Here is a 16,973-nt window from a genome sequence, read left to right as displayed (position 1 = left end):
TAACCCACTGAGCGAAGCCAGGGATCGAACCCGCAATCTCATGGTTCCTAGTTGGATTTGCCTCCGCTGTGCCACGAGGGGAACTCCGATATTTTCTTAATATAACACATCATATCAGAAACCTCCTTCCTTGGAACATACATCTTTAAAAAAAATGAAAAAAAATTCTGAATATGCACAAGCCAGTTTACTGACAACAGAGGGTAAAAGTGAATTAAATGACTAAGTGTTTACAATTAACTAACATTGAGTATTTGATGAAATTTTACAAAGTATCAAAGTATAAGAGCCAAGCATTAAAAAAATGAGATTTTCATTTGAGCACAAAAGGTTTGATATCTAGTAAATGCACAAAACATGTCAAAAGAAATGTTTTAGGATGTGAAACTAAACTTAAACTCTCAGCTACCTAAGAGCAACACTGATGACTTAATTCATATTTATCTCATTTTTATGCAGAAAAATCAAATTTATAAAAGAAAAACAACCCAGAGACACAATCTAAAGAATGAATGTCTATACTCACCATGAACTTGGTTGATTTCTGAATTCTGGGAAAGAATTTCATCTGCTAATTTTTGAGCAGTTGGCAAAACTTCTGTGTGGTGCACTGTGATCAAATACTGTACAAACTTTTGAAGCTGGTCTCTATTCATTTGAAAGAGAGTCTCTGAAATGGGAAGATGCAATTTGACCTGATCTGGCTTGCGGATGCGGTATAAAGACAATGCCACAACATGGGCACAATAAAATATGTCCTTATTTCCACAGCTGCAGGTCACTGAGGTAATCTTGCAACGATCAAAGCTGATGGCCACGTTGCAAACAGTTTCTGGCTCCGATTGTATTGCAGGTTCTGTTACTGTGCCACTCAAGTGGAAACCTATGTGAAAGAAAGGGAAGAGAGAGTTCAGCTTCTGTATTTAGATGCTAGAAAATATTTTAATTCTTTGAAACATTCAGTACTTGACAGCAGCAAGAAAAAATATGACAGCTTTTATTTTCAAATAAAAACATTCAGTCCATTCAAAGCTTCCTCTCCTTGTACCTTGAAAGTAAAAAATAAATGGTATTCAACAGACATGCTGAAATATTTTACACAGCCATACAGAAATACTTGTTGAAGTATTTTACACAACCATACAGAAATACTTTTGCAATACCATCACACACACACACACATCATACCTATACCTAGATAACAATGCTGATAAACCATCAATAGTCTATGGCATATCTGACCAAAATCCCCTAGGATCAATAGTTTTCTTTTCCATCTCCCAATCCTATCCCTTTTCAAAAAAATATTTTAAAAGAGTAGGCCTGCTTGGCTTTCTTTTCCACAAACTTCTCCCCTCCTTCCACTTTTATTCCAGGCAGTCCCAGTATAGCAATGTCTCTGAACAGTGTGTGCTGGTGGAACTGCAAAGCCCACCAAATCTCATGCATACCACAGCAGAAGTAGCTCACAATGAGTAAAGCTTCACAGATGTAAGGCTGTTAATGTTAAACAAGCTCGCATGCACACATGATCACCAAACCACCAAGTGGCAAGAGGCACTGGAAACCTTGTAGCTTAAACTTAGGACCACCCAAGAATCTTCCCCAACCTCCCTGACCAATAGAATTCAACCACAGCTTATACGGATCCAGAAATGAAACACTCAACCCCCAAAGGTAGCAATTCTCTCTTTGATAGCTCTGGCTCTAGCTCATAGCCAACTGAAAACTGCTTCCCATGCCACTGCCACCAGTCAGTCCTGTCCTGTCTGGCCAGGGCATAAGTCCTTCTCACTCCTTCTCCCTAACCTTCTCACAAATTTTGGGGGGCATACCCATTTATTTCTGCCTACTCTCTCTGAAAGCCACATGTAGAAGCCAGTGATAAACATTAAGAGGAAGCTCTTTGGAAACTTCTGGGCCACAAATTTACCTCAGGATTTAAAGTACCTGACAGAAACTTGAATGTTACAAATGTAATGAAGTCTCTGACCCTCACCCCCGCCTTCTACTATCTATGCTACTGAATGAAATTGACCTAGCAGGCCACTATTTCTCCAGATTCTCCTTCATTCACAAAGAGAAGGATTTTTACCATGTGGAAACTCTGGACAGTGTGCTGCATTTAAGAGCTGCAGAGATGTGACATGAGAATGACAACCAGATGATGCCTAGAGTTCACATACAGGGCATCTGAACCCCACTTACAGTCTCCTTCAATGGGGGAGTTCCTTCAGGCCAGGGAATTGGAAGAAACATTATTCAACTTATAATAAATCTTTCAGAATAATATGACTTCATCTTGGTAATTTATATTTCAGTAACATAGTAGAAAGAGAAAAGAGCTATAGTATTTTTTTACCAAATTAATCAATTTTAAATGTGCATTCCCAAAAATCAAGTTACCATTATTGCTTCACAATAAAAAATTCTGAGAACTGTAATATAATAACCTTTGGTGTTCTTCAGGATTATCCCTGTTCCCAAATGGATATTCTAGTCTCTCCCATCTCTTTTGGTCAAGAAGTTTTGTGTTTTGTTTTTTGGGGTTTTTTTTGAAAACTACAATTAAAGACACATAGGAAATGTAATCACATTAAAAAAATTTTAAGTATTTTCTCATGAGGAAAAAGTAATATAATAAGTAAATACCCAAGAGAATTTCAGAAATGAAAAATAAGAGCAGTTTTGCCTTATATACACGAGTGCACTAAAAGCTTACAATAATTAAAAACCCATGGGACAGGCACACATTAAGGACCCCCCCCCCAAAAAATAGCCCTTAAAGTTTTCCAAGTATATTCTGCACATTTAGTGCAAAGGATCTATTTTCCACTTGTCACATATACACGTGTACAAAGAAACTAGTTGTCACTATAGGAAGATAGTTATCATAAACTAACCATTTATAAAATTGATCCCTCACAGCTTAACACTATTTTATTTCTCCTTACCAACTAAGTCAATATCTTTGTCTCTCACCAAAGGGATACTGGAGAACTTCCCCAATCACAGGCAAAGGAGTATCAGAAAGATCAGACTTGGTAGTTATTTAGTCTACAAAGCTATAGTGCAAACAGGTATTTCAAAAGAGACTGATTTAACTATTAAAGAGGACCTCAGCAAAACCTCAAACAGTTTTCCAAAACTGACTTTCTTCACTCATGTGAGGTATACAAGTCAGGACTAAAGTACAATGCATCCTGCTTTCATACAGTTATGCCTGGGGAAAACCCCACATAATAGCCAATTTCGTTACACTGAATATTTACTACTCTCATAAAATTTTTTTTAAAGTAAACTATATTGTGAGCTCCAAAGAAATTTAATTCAAAAGATATGTGAAGGCACCAATAAACACATTCATGTCTTATAATGTATACTTCATTAGTATGATACCATCAAAGATGAAGGCATTTCATTAATGTTCATTTTCCAAGTAATTCTACGTTTTAAGTACCCAAACTCCCTTATATTCCATTTCTGTGGGAGTTATTTCCAAATGCTTCAAGTTCTACCCTGCCTTCCTAATCAGCTGACAATTTAGGGTGTTACCAAGTGAGTGAAACAGTACTCCCTGTAACAGACAACTGCAGGTGGCAGTATCTTTTAAAGGGACTCTTTTGGCTACTTCCCCCCCCACCCGCCCACTATCAGCTATCACAATGATACCTCTCCTCTACTGCTACCCTTTTTCATAGAAAATTATTTACCCTCAGGTCAGCTGCATCTCTAATTTGACTAGCTTTGTGGCAGCTACTGAATAATCAGAGGCCTCCTTGGGGAATTTACCCCTTATTTTTAGATTGGTATAGTTGAAGCTGCTAGAGGTAAAAAGGCTTTCCTTTGGACAAGAAAACTACATACACACTTAAGAGGACAGAAGGTATATTACTTTTTAAGACAACACAATATTGAGTCAATATGTAAGAGGTCCATCAAGCCTCATGTCAGGATTGTGTGGTCAAGAATTTCTGCCTCTCTGATTTGAGAAAACTTCTTGGAAATTCCCACAACCACTCTCTCTGGGTTCAAAATCATACAGAGCACCCACAGAAGAAACAAGGAGAATATTCTTCCTTCGAAGATCCCTAGAGGATTATAACATTCTCCCCCTCCCCAACTCTCTCCTCACCACCCCACAATGTTCTTATCCCTTAGGTATGGGTGACTTGAAACAAAATAATGTTCCTGTGAATGGACTGTCAAAGAGTTCTAACAATCCCGGACGACCACCTCTTCTGGGGCTGTAAATGCAAAATCCTCTGAGATAGTCAGCTATTCTATATGACAGACCTGAGGACACAAAAAGGGCTGCACTCTGTGGTAAAACATGAATAATGGGAGTTCCTATCATGGTACAGTGGCAATGAATCTGACTAGGAACCATGAGGTAGTTTGCTCAGGGGGTTAAGGAGCTGTGGTGTAAGTCACAGACGCGGCTCGGAACTGGCGTTGCTGTGGCTGTGGTGTAGGTCAGTGGCTGTAGCTCTGATTAGACCCCTAGCCTGGGAACCTCCATATGCTGCCAGTAGGGCCCTAAAAAGACAAAAAAAAAAAGACAAAAAAAAAAAGAAAAGAAAAAAAGAAAAGAGAATTAACTTCTATTTTCATACAACTAAAACTGAAGTACATAAATCTTTTCTTATAAATGTACTTTATTTGACTTTACAAAATATAAGCTGGCAAAGATAGTTAATCCCTAAAAGCAAACCTCACAGGGCAATTATACTGTTTTGTCATCAGGCCACCACAGAGCCCAATATGACGCTAGTATTCACATTCTCAATCTGCAGGAACTAAAGGAAAACAAAGCAAAAACCAAGGCACAGTATTGTATAAGCCTTCGTAACAGACTTTGATTTGGATCAGGTTTTGTTTGTCCACTTAAATGCTGTGTGATCTTGGTATGCTATTTAACCTCTCTGAGACTTGCTCTATTCTTGTGCAAAAATGTGGCTACAAATACCTCCTAAGGTTGTTTTGGGGATTAAAATGAAACAACATATGTAAAGCACCTGGCACATAGTAAAAGTGCTCATTAAATTTTATTTCCCTCTCCTTCCCTTCCCAGCTGAAGAAACAGGGGAGGGGTGCTGGATACATTCCCTTCATCCATAGCACTGCCACTGGAATCTTGGGGCAAGTGGGTCTCGCTCTTGAAGTGACATGGAAAACAAGCATAAAAGAGTGTTACCTTCACATACAGAGAACCAGAAAATTTTAGGGGAAAGATATTTCTAGCAACCGTAGATATTTCTAAAATATTATAATGCAATGAGTCTCAAAGCACGGTCCAGGGATACCCAGAGGTCCCCAAGAGCCTTTCAGGGGAGTCCACAAGACCAAAACTCTTTCCTGTTTGCACCTGGACCTTGGTCAGTAGTTTATAAGACTCAGCAGAGAAACATTGAACAGGCAATTTTCTCACGTATGAAAACACAACTAAATCGTCTACATTAATTTCACATTAATGAGGATTAATTAAGATTTCCTTTTTTTTAAGATTTCTAGAAAGCAAATACAAAATTCTTCACTGGTGTTCTAAAATAAGCTTTCCTTGAAAGCAGATTTTCTGCATTTAAGATTAGATTTCAGCTGCATTTTAAAGATAACAAGGAGACCCATGATATCAGACTGGAGAAACAAGTGTTTTAAAATACACAAAGAATTTCTAAAGGTTGCCCGTTTTGTGCATACATGCATATGTACTCAGTTAACTGAAAAATGGTTACAAACTGAAAGCATTAGAAAATGTCTAGCTAAAATAAACTGGTAGACATGAAATAAATACACACTAAAAACTACTTCTTTCGGGGCACATTCTTTTCAGAAAAATATGTACCCTGTGCATGAGGTGCTCAAGTAACATATTCTTTGTTGAAAAAGAATTTAACAGAAGCACTGGTGTAGCACTTACACAAATACATCTTTCACCCTTTTCCTAAATAAAAAGACCCCCCGAGGAAATTAAAGGCAGAAACCAAAGCAATGTAATGTTATGGCTGAAAGAATGGCAAGGGTTGTAAGAGGTTTCTTGTAAGTTTTTAAAGCTAAATCTAAAGATGCAAAAGTGTTAACATTTAACACTCTCGTAACAAAGAATTCATTGGTTAACTAAACTCAATGCACTGGTTAAACACATAGTAACTAATACCTGATTATATGCCCTGATATAAAATATATGAGTTCATCACTGCCCCCCAAAACTCAACTTTCACCTTTCCTAACTGAGAACCACTGCATACGATCCGACATACCATGTTGCAGTTACAGATTTTAAAAACTAAAAGTTTTAATTCAAACCCAGCGTAATTTCCAGATCAGCAGTATAGACATGTTAATGGCCCAAGATACAGGCAGTAAACTCAGCTCAAAACCACCTTGTCTAAAATATGATATTCTTTCTTCAACTACATAATTTTCTCAAAGGGAAATTCTAAATTAAAGAAACTGAATCCTGTGAGCTGACTAATTAAATCCTCTAGCCCTAATTTCTAATACTAAGCTTAAACAGCTTAGAGAAAGACATTAGGAGATTTCGCCAGCGATCATTAATGAAGCAGTTTCCACCTTTCAGAAAAATTATTTTTTAAAGGAAAACCTTTATTTTGAAGTCCACCTTAAAAATACCTATTTGGAACAGCTTCACTCCTACACTTCATTAATATTTGAGAGAAAGACAATGGCAAATTAATGCAAAGATCAGACTGTAAACCTCAGCACACCATATAAACAACATAAAAATTTACGGAGCATGCACTGGATAGGCCCAACCAAGAGTTCCCAGAGGCATTCTGTTCAGTATTGGTTTTGTTTTCTTGTTAATGTAGATTCTCATACTACTTCATACAAGGATCCATATGGTCTAGGAATAACTGTGTTAGGTATGAATGGCATTAGACAGTTATTTAAAATTATTTCTGGGGAAAAAAAGACATTTATCCACTAATTTAGCCACCTGTAATTGGCACCTATAAAGAAAATGTGTTAGAATAAGAAGAAAAAAAAAAAGATAAACCAGAAACAGGAGTTGCTGTTGTAGCTCAAAGGCGACTAGAATCCACAAGTACACGAGTTCCATTCGTGGCCCCAGTGGGTTAAAGATCCAACATTGCTGTGAGCTGCAGTGTAGGTCGCAGATGAGGCTTGGATCCTCGTTGTGGTGGCTGTGGCGTAGGCCGGCAGCTGTGGCTCTAACTTGACCCCTAACCTGGGAACTTCCATATGCCAAGGGTGCAGCCCTAAAAAGACAAAAAACAACAAAAACATCACTTCGTTTCATCCCTTGAAGTACGTAAGGGCTCCACCACCATCCCCACCATCATTACCATCAAGTAATTTTCCAGAATTTATTTCTGTATTTTAACATGCATATTTGAGGGAAACAACCATTGCCCAGCCCCGGATTCTGGGTGGGCTGAGGTGGGGGCGGGGGGGGGGTGATAAACAAATTAGGTAGAATTTGAGTTATGTGTACAACTATAAAGCCACAAAGTGCTTAGGAATTTAAATTATTTGCCCCAATTTTTAAATTCCACTTTCTCTAATGCCAACCTTCTCTAACGTAAGCAAAGCAGTTCCAGATTTCCACCCTTCTTAAAGATCAGATCAGCTAGGCTCCCTTGCCCCATCTATAGAGACCCCAATGCTGCCCTACAATTCAGAGCTCCCTCCTCTACCCCTCCCTCATTTGGCCTCTACCCTGGGTCCCCAACTTCTGAAGTGCAGATTAAGTTTATTTCAGCCCTTTGGTGTCCAAACACCAACCCCTAGCACCTCTACACACCTTTGTCTTACTTCCCCTAAAGGGGAAGGGGACGGAAGATCCTTTTACCTGTTTATTTCCTGTGAGGCTTTCAGAAAAACAACCTTCAGAAATGCTTGGCTATTTGCTTTAGGAGCTGAAGTAAAGGAACTCTGGAAACTAATTCTTTTTACCAGAGTCAAGGAGTAAGGAGAAAAGTGTGCTCAGACCCCAGAAGGGACAATGCAGGCCTCAGTCAAATTCCCCCACTCACACCCTGGAGCCCCAGCTTGACCCTTCAACTTTAAAAACTAAAGACTATTTCTAAGAGTCACCTCTCTCTTATACTAAGTTAAGGAAGCAGAGGTCTGTGACATCATCTGGGCAGCAGAGTTCTTCTGTAGCACTCTTGTCACAGAGGACTGTCCTGGAGGAAACACTCAAGAAGCATTTGTTAGATGCAAGAACGCACAAGCCTCTGACACTCATGGTGTGTGGAACACACAGCTCTGTGTTTCTCAGACTGGAAGGTGCATCAGAATCACATGGAGGGCTTGTTATACTACAGATTGCAGGGCCCCACCCCAACATCCCAGGTGATGCTGCTACTTGTTCAGGGATCACTGACCTCAGATGATTAGAATTCTGCCTAAACAAGGCTTTTCCGTAAAAAAAAAAAAAAAAAAAAAAAAATATATATATATATATATATATACACACACACTTAACTAAACTTAGTAAATAGAATAGTAAAGAATATCTAACTTTAACTGTGATGTAAAAAATGTATATATTCCTAGCTTACCATTATAATCTAAATGCTCCCTATAACCAAGAGGTCAGAGATGAGATATTAAACTGGTCCGAGCATTAAGAAAAATAAATGAAAAAAATTATAATAAAATGTATTACTCTCATAATTGTTAATACTTATAGCTATTTAAAAGTAAACATCCTGATCATTATACAACCACAGATGTGATAAATTCATTTGAGTAATTAAAAAAATTTTAAAAAGTAAACCAACCTATTTAAAGTAAACCTTCATTAAAATTTAAATTAAAATATCAAAAATTTTAAATGGTCTGAGAGTATTCACTTTTACAAAGAGACTGTTTTACAATGTCCCATGGGATCCCTCATAACTGAAACTTCCCTGTGTATTCAAAACAATCCAATTAATGAGGGAAAAATATTGGCAACTATTTTAGTAACACATTATTTGCCTAAGGCAAAACGTACCCTATATAAGAAAGTCAGAGGCAACCGAATATGCAGTATAACACGATGTGAGGCAGAATTTAGAGACTTAGAACCTTCCAAAATAAGATTTTTTTTTAAATTCCAATACATCTCAGTTAAATAACTTTAGGCAAGCAACAGCCTTGATTTTCTCATCTATAAAAAGGGATTACTAATATCTTGCAGGACTGCTAAGAACTGACAATGTATATAAACTACCACAAGGATTCCTTTTATGGAATGCCTGCTATCATCACTGTAACAGAAATGTCGGAGTTCCCGTCATAGTGCAGTGGTTAACGAATCCGACTAGGAACCATGACGTTGCGGGTTCGATCCCTGGCCTCGCTCAGTGGGTTGAGGATCTGGCGTTGCTGTGAGCTGTGGTGTAGGTCGCAAATGCAGCTCGGATCCCACATTGCTGTGGCCCTGGTGTAGGCCAGTGGCTACAGCTCTGATTAGACCCTTAGCTTGGGAACCTCCACATGCCCCGAGAGCAGCCCTAGAAATGGCAAAAAGACCAAAAAAAAAGAAATGCCACATGCTCTTGGAAGCATGGCATTTCCAACATGTGCAGTAAAACCCTAGTCCGTTAGGGTAAGTGCACATGTTGTTGTAAATGCCAAGCTCCAGGAACACACTAGCATTTCTGTTAAATTAATGGACAGGGTTGGATGTTGTTGCAGTAACTTTATTCTAACATATTCACACTTCCAAATTAATGGAATTGCTATGATTTCAAAAATTTGTTCCCATTTTACATAGCACATTCTTAAAATGTGATTTGATTCCAAACAGAAGTAAAAAGCAAGGAACTCAGACAACTTAACATTGTCTCAAATAATTTTGTTTCCCTAATGTTTCACTCCTAACTTTGATGATCTCTCTACTAAAATATAAAACATCTTTTTATCCCGTAAGTTTACCTTCCACATCAAGATATGTAAAATTATTTTTACAGCTCAACATTATCTTGTCACTGAGCTGGAGATTAATTGAAAGTCGGATGCAACAGTAAGCAACTTGCAGTTCTTGTTGTGGAAGAAAAAGTGACCAATGCTTTTTGTTTAGGCAATTTATGTTCTAACAAGCCAAGTGAAGTCAGAGCTCTTGCTCGCCCACAAAGACTCTCAAGGAAGACTAGACCTGTCAGAGCTGTAAGTATTGTTATTTCCCTGCCTGTGGAGATCCAGCTGAGAAGAAAATCCTCTGTTCTAAGAGCGTATCTTCAAGAACAACAAGGTAGACATACTGATACTTTGCCTAAGAGGTATGTTTTTTTCTTAAATACACAGTGATAAAAGAGAAGCAAAGGGACAGGTCATCTGTTCAAAATGTGGGTGAAACTTACTAAGACATTCTCACCCATATCTTGGAGCAATGCAATTACAGATGATTCTTTATTTTCTTTGTTTTGGTTAATGTAGGGGAAGTATATTTTCTAATATTTCTACAATGAACAGAAATTACTCATAAGAAAAAAAAGTGCTTTGGCTAAAATGGGAAAAGTGTTCCAAGTCTTCCTGAGTAAAGAATTTGCCACATAACTGACGTCCAGCACACATTCTGCAAGCCTGGCAATGACCACACACCAAGTTCAAACACTGATGGTCATCAATGCCATCTATGCAGCTCTGTCCAACTTACTGGCCCAGCCTACTTTGCCAACAGGACACTCCCAGAATCTCTTTAGGTCACGGATGCTCAGCCCTCCTTTGGCTCAGCCACACTCCAGAGAAGAAGATGGACTATAGCACTCAAATAAGACCAGGCAGGGAGAGACTAGGCAGCTGGTTCTAACTTCAGCCATTATTAAATGTTAGTCCCATGAGCAAGTTACTTATTACTATCTATTTCTAGTTCCCTCTTTTTCCCTCATGTATTAAATAAAGGAAAGAGATTATATAAGATGATTTCTTAAAAAGGACATATATAGGCAGCAATAATGGACAACATGAAGGGTGGTAGTTACCACACCCATTCACACAAGACCTTTGACCTGCTCGGGCTGCTACAGAATTGAAGCAATGGTCATCTCAAAGGGCTTGGAAGCTATGGTTCAGAGAAGGGGAGAAAGGATAGATACCACTATAGCTCCAGTCACGTATACGTTACTGGCATGTGGGGAGAATTTTTTAAAGCTCTGAAATTTAATATAAAAGCAAGGAAATGTTTAATTTTTATCCACATAGTTTCTAGCCATGTATCTCTTACTATGATTCTTAAGGAATATCTTTATGTTGCATTTCATATCTAAAATCTAAATCTAATTTTAGGAGTTCCCATTATGGCTCAGCAGTAATGACCCAACTAGTATCCATGAGGACTCAGGTTTGATCCTTGGCCTCACTCAGTGGGTTAAAGGATCCAGCATTGCCGTAAAAAGTGGTGTAGGTCGCAGACGAAGCTTGGATCTGGCGTTACTATGGCTGTGATGCAGGAGAGCAGCTACAGCTCTGATTCCACCCCTAGCGTAGGAGCTTCCATATGCCTCGGGTGTGCCCTTAAAAAGACCAAAAAAAAAAGGAAAGGAAAAAAAATCTAACTTTAAAATCTCTTATTGCAAAACTCTAGGTGGTTTATGTATGTAAAACATATAAAATACAGAGTAATATAAACACAAAAGAAATCCCAGTAAAAATGAAATGAAGCGAATGGATGAGATCACACTGTCTACCCTGCCTTCACCACCTAAATGGCTGTATTCTTTCCTTTATGATCCATTAAATATTATGAACATGAGTGGCTAACCACTCAATAACCACTTTGCTAATCCCTTAACTTCATAACAGGTAATATACAAGCATCCATGAATAACACAAGGGTTCCATTTCTCAGAAGTCACTGGATTCCTGAGCAACTGACAGCTAAGAAGTCAGATCAGAGGTGGATTCCAGAAATAAAAAAGAGAAACAGTACAAATCTCCATTTCCCAAATTGAGTTCTACGTATGTTAACAGGTATTTATCAAAAGTGGGGAGGGGATGTGGTTCCTAGAGTCATGTAAGTTTGGATTAAGTTGCATCCAGCACCACCCTTCTGGAGGTTCAGAATCCACATCAGAATGGTATTAGCTCTAATAACTGATACAGTAAAGGGACTCCTGTCTGAACTTTGCTTACTAGAACTTTAGTAAAAGAGATGAAAAAAACCTAAACGTTCAAGATGAACAGTAGGGTTGGTAAACAACGAAAGGTTTAAGAGTTTAGAAATCATAAATCAGGGAATTCCCATCATGGCTCAGTGATTAATGAATCCGACTAGGAACTGTGAGGTTGCAGATTCAATCCCTGGCCTTGCTCAGTGGGTTGAGGATCAGGCATTGCCATGAGCTGTGGTGTAGGTCACAGACATAGCTCAGATCCCGCATTGCTGTGGCTCTGGCGTAGACAGGCGGCTGCAGCTCTGATTAGACCCCTAGCCTGGGAACCTCCCCCTCTAGGAACCCCCTCTAGGGATCCCAGCAGCCCTAGAAAAGGCAAAAAGGCCAATAAAAAAAAAAAAAAAAGAAATCATAAATCAGCATGGGCCAACTGACTAGCTTTTTATGACTTTTCTCTAGGAGTTTAAGCCCACATGGACATGTGTGGCTTAAAAGCTGGAGCTGCCTTGTCATCAATATCTCCTATCTACCAATAAATAACCAATATTTATTAGGAAAAATAAGCCTATTATTGTAAATTGATCTTCTTATAATGCAGTGCAAAAGAAAATACACCAGTGTTGTTATCTGTACCATAATTATAGTTAAAAGTTCATCTGGCATTATCTCAACTGGAAATATCTGTTGATATTTGATTATCCAGATTGCCATATACTCTTTACTCACAATAGCCAAGAAAAGTGTTTATAAGGAGTTCTCTGATGGCTTAGCAGTTAAAGACTTGGCATTGACGCTGCTGTGGCTCAGATTTGATTTGAGGCCCAGGAGCTTCTGCACGCTGCAGTAAGGTCAAAAAGAAGAAGAAGAAGAAGAAGAAGAAGAAGAAGAAGAGTGTTTACAATATTTTACCTCCAAATCCTCAAAACCTAAGTGGCAAGGCTCAAATATCTTTTTAAAAGAGAACCTGAGAGAGTGTAACATGCAGATCTTGCATTAGAGCTTATTTAATAACACAAAGAAAGAGAAACAGTACATGATGTCCTATGAACCAAGGACTGATGAGATCCTGGTGGCAGTATTTATAAGTACCTAGAATATTGCCTTGCATAACACATGCTCAGTATTTATTGACTGAGAGAATGAATGAAAAAAGTAAAAATTTTAATTTAGCAGAGGTTAAATAAAATCTGAATATTCTACCAAATTCTAGCATGAATTTGAAGCTACAAGATAGAAAAATCTGAAAATAAATGATCTATGTACCTTAGCCAGCAAGTATATGTGAAGGAGTAACGAGAATTTAACTTTTATTGTAGATAATAACCCTGTTTAAGTGTGACTTTTTCAAAATCTCACAAAAATGCCACTAATAATAAATACACACTACTTTAAAAAGCAATTTGGTTTTATTTATTTCTTTTGAAAGTAAAGTATTTATAATGTAAACGAACAGATATATTCCATTTTAGCCCAGCAGAGTACTGGCCTCTCTTCAAAATTTTCCTTTCAATATCAAGTAATTATTAAATAAAGCTATTCAAGAATAATGATGATCTGGGAGTCCCCATTGTGGTGCAGCAGAAACAAATCCAACGAGAATCTATGAGGATGCAGGTTTGATAACCCTGCCTCACCCAGTGGGTTGGGGAATCTGATGTTGCCATGAGCTGTGGTGTAGGTTGCAGATGCAGCTCAGATCCATTGCTGTAGCTCTGGTGTAGGCTGGCAGCTGTAGCTCCAATTTGACCCCTAGCCTGGGAACTTTCATATACTTCGGGTGAGGCCCTGGGGAAAAAAAAAGAATAATGATGACCTGATGTTATACCAAACTTCAGGATATAAACAAATACAGTTCAAATAATTAAAAATAGATAAGAGAACTCCAAATCCAAATTTGGGACTACTGTTCATTTTAAACAAGAAATATAAACCCAAATGACTTCAAATATGAAAGAGTGCTAATCAAGTTGCAATTTATGTATATAGTGGCTTAGCATGTGTTGCAGAATCAAAATAATGTGCCTGAGGATTGTCAATATAATGGAATAAGAACTGACCTGGCAAAGAGAAGTAAGCTTTAATCCCAGCTCTGTTACTAATTAGCTGTTTGACCTTGAATCTTCAGTTTCATTTTCTTATCTGTAAAAGGAGGCTAAAGGGACTAGATCAGTAGTCCCTAACCTTTTTTTGGGGAGGTGGGGATGGGCTAAATCCATTGACAACCCTGAAAAGGGGCAATAAATGCTTCCCCCCAAACTTGCATAAAATTATGCAGAATATTTCATAGTTTAGCATTTGTTATCTACCTATTTATTTATTTAGGTTAAAGGCATCCTTGTAGATCTCCCAATTCTCTAAACACTTTAGATTCTAAACGAAGAAAAAGCAACCAAAATATATATACTCATATTCAAAATATATTAAAAAAAAAACCTAGACTCTGCCTCAAAGTATTTTTTTCTTTGGTTTAAAATGGACTTTCAATTTTAGAGCATTTATGCTCTAAAATTGGGTTGTGATGATAATTGTACAACTATAAATGTAATAAAATTCATTGAGTTATAAAAAAATGTCAAATCAGAAAAAAAAGTGAACTTTCAAGTGCTTTTTAAACAGAATTTAATGTTTTTAAAAGGTATATTCATTTTATTTCTAAGATGTTTAAATGCCTATCCAAGTATTCACCTATTTGGAGACACCATATTTATCTAATAAGTCCAAGAGACTATGTTATCCATTCTTGAGAAAAGGGGACTAACAGCCCACATCATTAACACTGGGCATCAAATGACGAAACAAGAATAATTCTTTTTTTTTTTTTTTGTCATTTTACCTTTTCTTGAGCTGCTCCCGTGGCATATGGAGGTTCCCTGGCTAGGGGTCTAATCGGAGCTGTAGCCACCAGCCTACGCCACAGCCACAGCAATGCAAGATCCAAGCCCCGTCTTCGACCCACACCGGAGCTCACAGCTTTGCAGCTCACGGCCATGCCAGATAGTTAACTCACTGAGCAAGGCCAGGGATCGAACACCCGCAACCTCGTGGTTCCTAGTCAGATTCATTAACCACTGTGCCACGACAGGAACTCCGAATCAAGAATAATTCTAGAACAGGTTTTTAACGGCAATTAAAGGAGACTACATGATGAGAAATAACTGGCAGTACACACATGACCAAATGACTGATTACTACTCTGTTTCATCATAAAGATAACATACATATTAAATGCAGATAAAAATATACTAATTCAACAACATAAGGGACTAGTAAAAAGATATGTGGTCTACTTCTTTAATTAATGAGAATTATTTTTATAAAAAGCTACTTCAATTCCCTAAAATACAGGAGAAAATTGACAGAACAGTGTGAACCTGCTACAATGGGGGAAAAAAATCATTAAATAAAAAAAAGAAAGAAAAAATAAATAAATTGAGTATATAGAGTCAAGGTAAACTCCACATTTTAAAGCAAAAATAAAAACCCTGAGAAAAAGGAACTGTGTGGCTAGTTTTCAGGCTTTTGAATTTTGAGGGAAAAAGCATATGGCCATATATTATAAACCAAGCACATTAGCTTAACAAATGTTTTGTATCATTCAACCTAATTTTTCTAGCTGAATGTGAACCCTGCTACTTGAGACAAATAAATTTGCCTCTTTTCTCTTACTTAGAAAGGTAGTCAGAAACTGGAAGAGGTCTCATCTCCAACAGAAATTTATTTCCCTGCTTCAGAAAACCTATAAATGTTAGGATTATAAAATATGGCAGAGACAGAGGACTAAGACAAGATGCATGACAGCTACCACAATCTCTTTAACTGCTCTATCTGGTCCTTCGTTTTCATTTTTCTCTCTCCTAGCATTTGATCTTTCAAATTCTTTCCACACTTTCCACCTTTACCAAACACATTTATACCTTGCCTCATTCCCTTATCCTTCACTCCACTCTCAATATTACCTTTCTATGCATATACACAGCAGGAGGAAATTCATTAGAAAAAGCTATGTGGCACCTATATTCTCTAGCAACTCCAAACTCTACCCAGACCATTTATAAACTAACTCTAGAGACATGTGCAATTATGCTGGGCTAAGAATAAACTTTTTTTCTTTTGTGGACAGCTCTACAGGTCTACCAGAAACACAAGTCTAAGTTCACACTTTTTTTTTTTTTTTTGGTCTTTTTGTCTTTTAGGGGCACACCCGTGGCAGATGGAGGTTCCCAGGCTAGGGGTCCGTTCAGAGCTATGGCCACCAACCTACTTCAGAGCCACAGCTCGTCTGCAACTCACACCACAGCTCACAGCAATGCCAGATCCTTAACACACTGAGAGAGGCCAATGATCGAACCCATGTCCTCATGGATGCTAGTCGGATTCGTCAACCGCTGAGCCATGACAAGAACTCCTAAGTTTACGTATTTTTTAAAAAAAAAATCAAAATTCAGCATTTTATTAAAGAAGCTAAAAAATCTAGGCAAGCCAAGAATATTAGCCTTAAAATAATTTCTAAAAACCTAAGGAATTCCACTTCATTCTGATGGTTCTTTCTCAGACATATTTTTGTCTTTTCCTAAATAAATATATGAAAATTACAGTTACACTTTCTTTTTGAGGTCCCTGATATATCAAATCTTTCTGTGAAACTGAATTCTCCTGATATAACAATGACAGTCATACTAATGATATAATTTTTAGGGAAGAAAATCAGAAGTGAAAGGTTGATACCTTAAGGGAATACTAAGCTGGTATAATCAGATTAAAGGAGGATCTAATTTCAGGATCCTGACTTCACTTAAAACAGTAGTACTGCATACTCAAAAAATTTGGCTCTTAGTAATTCCTTTTATTTTATTTTAAATTTTGGTTCTTAGTAATTCTTAA

At 37.7% G+C, this 16,973-nt stretch overlaps 1 protein-coding gene across 1 annotated transcript in view; it reads right to left on the bottom strand.

The window, feature by feature from the left end:
* ZSWIM6 (zinc finger SWIM-type containing 6) overlaps positions 1-16,973 on the bottom strand; it is a 199,881-nt gene that overhangs the window by 72,600 nt on the left and 110,308 nt on the right. Inside the window, exon 2 of the mRNA XM_021076973.1 lies at positions 527-883. Within this exon, the coding sequence (XP_020932632.1) occupies positions 527-883 (357 nt within the window). The remainder of the gene's footprint in view (positions 1-526; positions 884-16,973) is intronic.

Source organism: Sus scrofa, chromosome 16 (genome assembly GCF_000003025.6).
Source record: "Sus scrofa isolate TJ Tabasco breed Duroc chromosome 16, Sscrofa11.1, whole genome shotgun sequence".
In the NCBI taxonomy this organism is placed as follows: Eukaryota; Metazoa; Chordata; class Mammalia; order Artiodactyla; family Suidae; genus Sus; species Sus scrofa.
This window is presented reverse-complemented; position numbering and strand designations above follow the sequence as displayed.